This window comes from Mizuhopecten yessoensis, unplaced genomic scaffold, assembly GCF_002113885.1.
Source record: "Mizuhopecten yessoensis strain PY_sf001 unplaced genomic scaffold, ASM211388v2 scaffold9109, whole genome shotgun sequence".
NCBI lineage: Eukaryota > Metazoa > Mollusca > Bivalvia > Pectinida > Pectinidae > Mizuhopecten > Mizuhopecten yessoensis.
Window position 1 is genome coordinate 741,815 of NW_018407883.1, and position 11,480 is coordinate 753,294.

Consider the following 11,480-nt stretch of genomic DNA (forward strand, 5'->3'; position numbering starts at 1 on the left):
CCTGTTAAAATTATACAAATGTTTACACAGGTAACGTCAGACGTGCCCTGTTAAAATTGTACAAATGTTAACACAGGTAACGTCAAACGTGTCCTGTTAAAATTATACAAATATTTACACAGGTAACGTCAGACGTGTCCTGTTAAAATTATACAAATGTTTACACAGGTAACGTGAAACGTGCCTTGTTAAAATTATACAAATGTTTACACAGGTAACGTGAGACGTGTCCTGTTAAAATTATACAAATGTTTACACAGGTAACGTGAAACGTGCCTTGTTAAAATTATACAAATGTTTACACAGGTAACGTCAGACGTGCCCTGTTAACATTATACAAATGTTTACACAGGTAACGTCAAACGTGTCCTGTTAAAATTATACAAATGTTTACACAGGTAACGTTAGACGTGTCCTGTTAAAATTATACAAATGTTTACACAGGTAACGTTAGACGTGTCCTGTTAAAATTATGCCAATGTTTACACAGGTAACGTCAGACGTGCCCTTTTAACATTATACAAATGTTTACACAGGTAATGTCAGGCGTGCCCTGTTAAAATTATACAAATGTTTACACAGGTAACGTGAAACGTGCCTTGTTAAAATTATACAAATGTTTACACAGGTAATGTCAGGCGTGCCCTATTAAAATTATACAAATGTTTACACAGGAAATGTCAGACGTGTCCTGTTAACATTATACAAATGTTTACACAGGTAACGTCAGACGCGTCCTGTTAACATTATACAAATGTTTACACAGGTAACGACAGATGTGTCCTGTTAAAATTATACAAATGTTAACACAGGTAACGTCAGGCGTGCCCTGTTAAAATTATACAAATGTTTACACAGGTAACGTCAGACGTGCCCTGTTAACATTATACAAATGTTTACACAGGTAACGTCAGAAGTGTCCTGTTAAAATTATACAAATATTTGCACAGGTAATGTCAGACGTGCCCTGTTAAAATTATACAAATATTTGCACAGGTAATGTCAGGCGTGCCCTGTTAAAATTATACAAATGTTTATACAGGTAACGTCAGACGTGCCCTGTTAAAATTATACAAATGTTTACACAGGTAACGTCAGGCGTGCCCTGTTAAAATTATAAAAATGTTTTCCACAGGTAACGTCAGACGCGTCCTGTTAAAATTATACAAATATTTACACAGGTAACGTCAAACATGCCCTGTTAAAATTATACAAATGTTTACACAGGTAACGTCAGGCGTGCCCTGTCAATAATAAACAAACATTACTTTACACAAGTAACGTCAGATGTGTCCTGTAAAAAACATACAAACATTAATTCATACACAAGAATAGAGATCAGATTTGTATAAAGTTAGAAAAAGATAAACATTCGACTTGCACAGAGTTAAAAGAGATGATATTTTTGACTTGTACCTTATTTGACATATCCAGGTAAGGATGAAGCAGGATATGTAAAAAAAACAGGCAAGACTGTCATATTTTCAAGTAAGGATTCTCCTTACATGTATATGGATTTAAGTTTTACAGTAAATACCTTGACCTGGTCTGTTGAGTCAGCTCTGATGTGTCCAGTCCAAGTTCTGGACACGCCTCAGTGGGGTGTTGACTGCCACATACATCACACACTGGAAATAAAAAAAATAAGTATAAGGACTGTAGATGTGGCATGTGCACAACAGTTAGACTTAAATGTCTAAACAGGTGACTGGATCACATACAACAGATCTGATAATGTCTATGACAAACATGGCAACTTTAATGTATAAGTTCATGATAATTTTGTTTCCTTCAGTAACGATACTGTATACTAGTGGATTGGAACGTTAGACTGGACTGGGTCGATCATCGGCGACCAGGTAGCCCAATTGGTAGAGCGTCCGTCATCTGGACGTTACATTTTCTTTCTCCTGTTAAACTAGGATATTTTCATGAAATTTTAACGTTGGCCTTTTCGTCCTTTGTAATATGAGGGCGAATTTAAGGCAGCTCTGTAATAAATATGCAGCATACCATACATATTGATAACACATGTGAAGGGGCAAAGTTAATGAATCTATCATCAATTGTGACCCATTTTTACTCAATCACCCTGCATACATTTGAGAATCAAGACAAGACGAAAAGAACCAAACAATTCCACTACTGAAGAATCCACAGTGTTGGCATTATACCCTAAGCTTAGACTTTAGACTGGTGTTGATCTGTATATACATTATACACTAAGCTTAGACTTTAGACTGGTGTTGATCTGAATATACATTATACCCTAAGCTAAGACTTTAGACTGGTGTTGATCTGGATATACATTATACCCTAAGCTAAGACTTTAGACTGGTGTTGATCTGTACATTCATTATACCCTAAGCTTAGACTTTAGACTGTTGTCGATCTGTATATACAATATACCCTAAGCTTAGGCTTTATCCTGGTGTTGATCTGTATATACATCATACCCTAAGCTTAGACTTTAGACTGTCGTCGACCTGTATATACAATATACCCTAAGCTTAGTCTTTAGACTGGTGTTGATCTGGATATACATTATACCCTAAGCTTGTGCAATTGGGCTTTAGACTGGTGTTGATCTGGATATACATTATACCCTAAGCTTGTGCAATTGGGCTTTAGACTGGAGTTGATCTGTATACACATTATACCCTAAGCTTAGACTTTAGACTGTTGTTGATCTATATATATACATTATACCCTAAGCTTGTGTAATTGGGCTTTAGACTGGTGTTGATCTGTATATACATTATACCCTAAGCTTAGACTTTAGACTGTTGTTGATCTATATATATACATTATACCCTAAGCTTGTGTAATTGGGCTTTAGACTGGTATTGATCTGTATATACATTATACCCTAAGCTTACACTTTAGACTGTTGTTGATCTGTATATACATTATACACTAAGCTTAGGCTTTAGACTGGTGTTGATCTGTATATGCATTATACACTAAGCTTAGGCTTTAGACTGGTGTTGATCTGTATATATACATTATACCCTAAGCTTGGGCTTTAGACTGGTGGTGATCTGAATATACATTATTCCCTAAGCTTGGGCTTTAGACTGGTGTTGATCTGTATATACATTATTCCCTAAGCTTGGGCTTTAGACTGTTGTTGATCTGTATATACATTATACCTTAAGCTTGGGCTTTAGACTGTTGTTGACCTGTATTATACCCTAAGCTTGGGCTTTAGACTTGTGTTGATCTGTATATTCATTATACCCTAAGCTTAGACTTTAGACTGGTGTTGATCTGTATATACTGTACATTATACCCTTAGCTTAGGCTTTAGACTGGTGTTGATCTGTATATACATTATACACTAAGCTTAGGCTTTAGACTGGTGTTGATCTATATATACATTATACCCTAAGCTTAGGCTTTAGACTGGTGCTGATCTGTATATACATTATACACTAAGCTTAGGCCTTAGACTGGTGTTGATCTGTATATACATTATACCCTAAGCTTAGGCTTAAGACTGTTGATGATCTGTATATACATTATAACCTAAGCTTAGGCTTTGGACTGTTGTTAATCTGTATATACATTATACCCGAAGCTTGGGCTTTAGACTGGTGTTGATCTCTATATACATTATACCCTAAGCTTGGGCTTTAGACTGGTGTTGATCTCTATATACATTATACCCTAAGCTTGGGCTATAGACTGGTGTTGATCTGTATATACATTATACCCTAAACTTAGGCTTTAGACTGGTGTTGATCTGTATATACATTATACCCTTAGCTTAGACTTAAGAATGGTGTTGATCTGTATATACTGTACATTATACCCTAAGCTTAGGCTTTAGACTGGTGTTGATCTGTATATACATTATACCCTAAGCTTGGGCTATAGACTGGTGATGATCTGTATATACATTATACCCGAAGCTTGGGCTTTAGACTGGTGTTGATCTTTATATACATTATACCCTAAGCTTAGGCTTTAGACTGGTGTTGATCTGTTTATACTTTATACTCTAAGCTTAGGCTTTAGACTGGTGTTGATCTGTATATACATTATACACTAAGCTTAGGCTTTAGACTGGTGTTGATCGGTATATACATTATACCCGCAGCTTGGGCTTTAGACTGGAGTTGATCTGTATATACATTATACCCGCACCTTGGGCTTTAGACTGGTGTTGATCTGTGTATACATTATACCCTAAGCTTGGGCTATAGACTGGTGTTGATCTGTATATACATTATACCCTAAGCTTGGGCTTTAGACTGGTGATGATCTGTATATACATTATACCCTTAGCTTAGACTTAAGAATGGTGTTGATCTGTATATACTGTACATTATACCCTAAGCTTAGGCTTTATACTGGTGTTGATCTGTATATACATTATACCTTAAGCTTAGGCTTTAGACTGGTGTTGATCTGTATACACATTATACCCTAAGCCTGGGCTTTAGACTGGAGTTGATCTGTATATACATTATACCCTAAGCTTAGACTTTAGACTGCTGTTGATCTGTATATACATTATACACTTAGCTTAGACTTAAGAATGGTGTTGATCTGTATACATTCCATAACATACAAACCTTCAATTAAAGCAGCTCGAACGTCCATTTTGATCAGTTTCCTTAAGCTTTCAATTCTCAATCTTCAGGTACACATGTTCTGGAATAGAATAAAAATTAATTTGAAACTTTTGGACATTAATAAATAAGCTTAAGATTGGGAACACAAATGTCAGTTATATATTTTTTGTTAGGGTTTTCAAATTGGGACATTAATAAAAACAAACATATGCAAGTGTGAAGTGAATAATTATATTCAAAGCAATATTTTAATGATTTTTTATGATTTTGGCTTATATGACATATTTATGTTACACATATACTCGAGGTTGCAAATTAAAGCGATGCAGCATGAACAAAGGGCTACAACTCTAACGGTATATTATGGCAGATGTAGGTGACAGATCTAGAGTACAAGAGATATATCCATGACAAAGTGATGCATTCATGCAAGTGATGTGTATTGCAAGGGTTGTTGACGATATGATACATGGGTCATGATAATGATCACGATACGAAATGTACAAACCTGTTGCCACATATCGTTTTTCTTGATTTGAAACAAATTGATTTGTGTTGTGATTAATTCATTTGGTTTTTTAGGTAATATATCCCCTAAATTGTACAGCATTTTTATTTTGAAATAATCTTTCTTTTCAGTGGTAGAACAAGATCATGCTGAAACTAATTTTGGGTGATTGGTTAATAACCACTGTATGAGGGAGGTAACCCTTCCTTTCTTCTTTAGGGTGCAGGGACTCCATCAATAATGATGATTATGCCCTCGGGAAAACTTTTTACTTTTCAAAGTGTCACAATACTATCAGCGAATACCACAATGCATCAGCACTTACGATACGATTCACCGATGTATTCCAGGTTAATTGTTATACCCAAGATATCGAATCACCATGAAATAAGTATATACAGAGGTGTACTTGTAATTATCTAATCCACTCCCACTATATATGTAATCGCTCCTAATTTCTTAGTATGTGCCCACTAGGCCTATAAAACAACATATTTACAACTTGGCTGACAATTCCAGGAGGGTCAAAACAGTCTTTGATAGATCACTGTCGTTTCAAACCCAAAAGTTAAATCTTCTGTTGAAGAGTCAAAAAGATACTCTCTACTGACAGCTCTGTCAGGTTCACCTTCATCCATCATCCATAAGTGCCATCCACCACTACTGGTGATTATCGACATGAGAGGGCAGCATGCAGCAATTGACATTGTGAGTGTGTAATTATGTACAATGATTAATTTTTTGATATTTTCATTTTGCTATAGTGGCAGATTACGGTTGCCTAGCTTCTAGCTTCATGCTCAAGAGAATTTTCCTTAAGCTCAGTGGGAGAGTGTCCGACAAGGAAGTCTGGGATCTGGCCGGGTTCGATCCTCGGTGACATCACACTACTCTCTTTCCTGTTACATTAGGAAGCATATTCAATTGTGATATATGGTGTATGAGAAGAATGAGTACATTGGTATGTGTCTTTGGACGGGTGGATGTGTTTTTAACTACAATGTATAAGGTTGCAACTACGTCGTGTCCTGGGGTCTGAACGTGGGTACAAAGTCATTACTGTTTATTACTACATGGTGTGTACTATTCTGTAGAAAAATACTGAGCCATATGTTCTTGTTTTGGGTGTTTGCATTGCAGATTAATTATTTAGCTATATATTCAATGGCCAACAGGTTTGTTTATTCAAAAGCACATGTGGAATACTTCAAACCATTTTTTATTCATTTGGTCTGCGACAGATTTTAATTGCATGCACATAGGTTAGGTTGGTCTCCTAGCTTCTCGCCAGAGGGAATACCTGGGAATTTAAAACTTTCTTTTATCTCAGTGGTAGAGTGTCTGACTAGGGATCTGGGGGTCACAGTTTGATCCCTGGTGGAATTAATATCGAAGCTGACACCACTCTTTCATGTTACAAATGGTGTCCATGGCCCTTACTATGATAACAGGAAGTTAGAACCTGGCCATTGGTTGTTGTGGTGCTCGAAGGCAAGCACATTTAAAGGGGGAAGTAGTGTGGCAGATATTAATTGTACTGTAATTATAATGGAAAAATGAATGGCCAGACCGGGGTTCAAACCCTAGACCCTCTGAAATCTAGTAAGATGGTTAGATGGTATACCAATTGCAATTGAGCTATACCTGGTCAACGACAATCGACCCAGTCCTGAGTAGCGGTTTCTAAGTCTTTGCCCCCAAAGACACAACTTTTCACAACCATGGTTGGGGTATCCCTTCTTGAAGCATTCACCTGGTACTTGAAACAAGGTCTGGTCACAGGCATCAAATGTAATAGGAATGGAAAATGCACAGCCAAACCAGGATTCGAACCTGGGACCCTCCTAACTCTAGACAGAGGCTCTACCAATTTTTAGCCAGGCCTCTTCTTAACAGATCGATCTGTGATTAAATAATATCTTCTAATATCCCATCCACCCCCAATATATTCAACAAGCTACAAAGTACTTATAATGTGTCTAGTGTGTCACATTTGTAACTTGATCATTATAATGATGGAGTCTGTAAAAGATGTGCACTGATTAGGTTGAATTGCCTAGTCTTACAAGCGTCAGCTGTAGGGAATTTCCCTTTAGATCAGCAGTAGAGCATCAGGCTGGAGAGTCGAGGGTTCAAATTCAGGTTCGAGCCCCAGCGACAGCATTATCTTTATCACTCTTCCACGCCCTACTACAACAGGTCCAGTACACTCTGCCGATTGCGCTATATAGCTGTAAAAACCTATAATAGCTGTATTGACCTATCTGAAATAGGTCTTTTGAGCTTATAATTTTCATGTGATTTTCTTTTTTAAGGAAAACGAAACAAAGTCGCTTTTAAAGGAAGATGTTATCATAAGGTAGATAACAAAAGACATTAAATATAAGTATTCTGTTTTTTAAATTTTGATGTAAAAATATCGAAAAATCTACATTTTTGAAAAATGAAAATAAACATCTAAATGTATGCTTTTTGTAGCCAAAAATACCATACGCCTTATTGTTATATGCAACTTTACTTTAATTTAATGAAAATTGAAATCTAAGAAAATATAGCTCAATACTGCTATACTTTATAGTTGAATATTCATATATAGGTCTTTATAGCTCAATCGATTCTGTACCTGTACTGTACGAAAGAGAGCGACCAAAGAGTGTAAATAACCAGTAAGGCCGATTTGGTAATAAACAATGGCGTGACAGTGCCATTTCCCCACAAGTATTTGCTAATTACATATATTTTACAGTTCCGCTGACACTAATAACCGGCAACATTATATCGAAGACATCTTATACCATATTAAATGTTTAATAAACATCAATTTTAAACAACACACATGTATTTGTTTTGATGTTATTCGAATATACAGAAATCGAAAAAATGGCGGAACGGCATATTAACGAGATGAAATCGAACGAAATTACACACAAATTCTTTTACAAATAATTCGTACTACATTACCTTTATAGATTGGATATTAAATTAACTATTTCGAAATTCGACTCATATGGTTGTTTCCATAATGAAATCAAATTTGACCCTGTAAATCAGGAAATAAGGCGTTGCTTCCCGCTCGCTCAAAATCTTCGACGCAACCATTTTATGACGCAGGCGCACAGACCGCATTAGCGATGTTCAAACTTCCGGTGAGGTGCTGACCGATTGAATCTGACCTAGTAAGTCTAATAATTCAATCATTATCATTGCAAATGGAAACGTAAGTTTGAAGATTGTGGTATCATTTATTTTCGTTGAAATAGAAATGATAGACTGGAGTAGGTCGTTGATACCTGACAGAGCTGTTGATCTGTCAACGAATTTCAGTAGTCCAAGGGAAACAACTCCTACCAAACATACTGGAAAAGTCTGCTTCTTCTATACATTTATGTAGGTTGGGACCTCTAGATCTCATGCCCTCATATTGATATTGGTCATAGTCCTGTATTTGGATTACACTTTCTGTTTACAGTGAGAATTTCATTTACTGAAACAGTGAATAAAATCGAAGCTCTTTAAAACATTAGGAACATGAAAAGGCATCAACATAATCTGTTAAATAACAAAATTAAATGAAATTCACAAAAAAAGTGTCCAAGTACATCACCAGCCTTAATTTAGCATGTTGGCCATATGAATTTTATTGTTTGCCTTGGGGTACTCCTATAACATAAGAGGGCCGCTGGTCGGCCTTTTTTCTATTGGATATGATTTAATATATAGTATATATCGCCATGTTAAACCTTTAACATTTTTGGAGTAGCCTTAAAAGCTTGGGGCTGAAGTTAAATTGAACCTTTTCTTTTGTAAAGCTGAATCAACCTAATGAAAATTTCTGAAGATTTCATTGGTAAAAATGTTAAAAGACGTTTTATTTTCATATCATACTAATTATATAGTCATCAACTTTTTCTTCAAAAATACTATTTGTCTAAATGATTATAAAGTGAAGATTTTACTTTTCTTCGTGTAAAGGCTGTCTTACAAAAAATTAAATGGATATGTTGTGTACAATTTTTAATTTTGTCCACAGGACACGTGATATGGAGGATATTACCAACTCTTTGTAACTGAAAAAAGGTTAAACGAAGCCAAATCCAGCATCAGTATGAAGAACATTGTCTCCAATGTGATGACTACATCACAGAACCTCATCAGTAGCATGGAGACCATGAACGACTATCATGATGGCAAAGAACAATTCAATATTGTCTCCAGCATCCGCAGAAAGGTGGTCCTAGTAAACTATGCTGCAATGAGCTATCTTCTCTCCTTCACTGTTATTTTGCTGTTTGTCTCAAATTACTTGACCATACCATTTTATTGTGTGATTCAGCAACGATCCCCTGACGGATTATTCTACTATAAAGCATTTAGCTGGTTCCTTTTAGTGAACTTCTTCATGAACTATGGACTGATATTGCATGGAGCAGTGAAATCTTTGTACTGCTCCCCAAATGACCTTCCGTTGTTTAATGCAAGAGTACACGAGGACTGGGGCATGTGTCAGCGATGTGACCGCCAGGTGCCCGTGCGCACACGACACTGTAATATTTGTGACCGATGTGTTTTAAAGAGGGACCACCATTGTTACTTCACTGGTAGTTGTATTGGCTTCTATAACCAGCGCTATTTCATCTGTCTGGCATTTTACAGCATGGCGGGGGCCTTGTATGGGTTCTACTTCCTAGAGAACTACCTCAGTGCGTCCTATGTTACACTGTTCAGTGTCGAGTTCTATAAGTACTTCATCCCTTACACCATGGTTCTGTGGTTACTGAGACTGCAGGACTTCGGGACTGTCCTCCTGGTCCTGCTCTTATACCTGACCTTTGTTGGGTTCGGAGGGGGATGTTATTTCTTTTTCTGGCAGTGCAATCTTATCCTGACTGGTCAGACCAGTTACGAGTTAATGAAGGGTAAAAAGACGTTTCAAACCACCCCACGGAATCACTTGAGGTCAATATTTGGGCCACATTGGTACCTGAATTTTTTATTTCCAATGCCATTCTTAAAAAGTGAAGATGATGGGATGTCATGGAATACAACATCTACAAAATTTTTGTGAAACAAATCATGAATACTAGCTAGAAAGTTGTTATTCATGTCTACTCGCTAATGAAACATTTCACAGTTGTATTTATACAACTCATCAATATTACACGACTCTTTCATGCCCAGGGGTGTAGGATAGGGATATTCCACCCTCAGGATTTTAAAATTTGAAAACCTGTCTGGTGGAATTTCCCTATCCTACACCCTTGGGCATGAAAAAGTATTTTTCTCTCATTCCAACCACCAGAATAAGCCCAGAAACCATGAAAATGCGTTCGGACTGGTCAACATTTTGAAAATATCAACTTTTTCCCTGAACTTTTTAGATGAAAACAAATCAGCCAGCCAAATTAAGCATATCCCATATTTGCAAACAATGTTTGCGCAGAAAAGATAATCACATCTTTCTAATGTATAATTACCGTATATCATAAAAGGTTTTAATTTAATCATGTCACCTTCATTGCGGCATCGCAGAGTTACAAATTTGTGACGTCACATCATTGTCGTGCCATTGTCATGTCACGTTAAATAGGGTGTAAGAAATTTCCTACACCCCTTTCTTACCCTGGACAGCTCTATCTTACACACAGGGAAATGAGAGAAATATGTATATATATATGTGGTATGGAAATCCAAATGAACAATTTTTCTTTTGAATTTTATTTTTATAGTTGTTAATTATACGTAGTAATAATATTATACATGTATGTCCCACCTATTATTTATTTATTTTTAATTTGAACTGAACTACTCAATAATTTTTTTCCATTTTTCATTCTCATATAAAAGTAATTTTATGTGTTACACAAGCAATTAAACAGATAGGTAATAGTTATGTGACATTATAATAATGAATAAGGGCTTATCTTCCCATGTCTTCTGTACAAACATACACTGCATACAGTCTATAATATAGCACGTCACAATATAAACTGAACCCCGAACAAAGCACTTTCGGGGAGGGGGTGGGGGAATGTTGTTCAAATTGTCCTGATGAAGCCTTGCATGCACCATTAGAGGCGAAACAAACTTACTGGTGATGCTTGAGCATATTTTCACTAATTCTTCCTGTTAATCTTATCATGACAACATTTTTAGGTCACCTGAGACAAAGTCACATTTTGGACTAATATTTTTTTTAATTTCCATTGGAAGTAATTCAATTTGGGTTAGCATTATCAGTATTAGGTAGCAGTTTGATGGTATGCACCTATGAGCCCTGACTGACCCCCAGGGGCCGATGGGTGGAGCCAAAAAGGGTTGAATTGACTGAAATTTCAAAAATCTTCTCAAGACCCAGATATGGTAGAATCAAATACTCTTCATAGATGGAAGGG

The 11,480-nt window shown here is 36.4% G+C and overlaps 2 protein-coding genes across 3 annotated transcripts in view; one reads left to right on the forward strand and one right to left on the reverse strand.

Annotated features, from left to right (window-relative positions):
• Positions 1 to 8,199, reverse strand: part of LOC110457344 — a 20,548-nt gene extending 12,349 nt beyond the window's left edge. The window contains exons 1-3 of the mRNA XM_021508572.1: positions 8,050 to 8,199; positions 4,581 to 4,659; positions 1,538 to 1,628 (exon numbers count right to left, since the gene is read on the reverse strand). Of these exons, the coding sequence (XP_021364247.1) occupies positions 1,538 to 1,628; positions 4,581 to 4,608 (119 nt within the window). The 5' untranslated portion in view covers positions 4,609 to 4,659; positions 8,050 to 8,199. The remainder of the gene's footprint in view (positions 1 to 1,537; positions 1,629 to 4,580; positions 4,660 to 8,049) is intronic.
• A 1-nt stretch (position 8,200) lies between these two features.
• Positions 8,201 to 10,275, forward strand: LOC110457345 (palmitoyltransferase ZDHHC22-like). 2 transcript variants are annotated; one of them, XM_021508573.1, is made up of 2 exons: positions 8,201 to 8,264; positions 9,119 to 10,275. In XM_021508573.1, the coding sequence occupies exon 2, from the start codon at positions 9,194 to 9,196 to the stop codon at positions 10,151 to 10,153; it is 960 nt and encodes a 319-aa protein (XP_021364248.1). In that variant the 5' UTR covers positions 8,201 to 8,264; positions 9,119 to 9,193; the 3' UTR covers positions 10,154 to 10,275. The 2 variants fall into 2 exon arrangements, with proteins under 2 accessions (XP_021364248.1, XP_021364249.1); XM_021508574.1 differs by having other exon boundaries at positions 8,225 to 8,305.
• Positions 10,276 to 11,480: the final 1,205 nt, after the last annotated feature.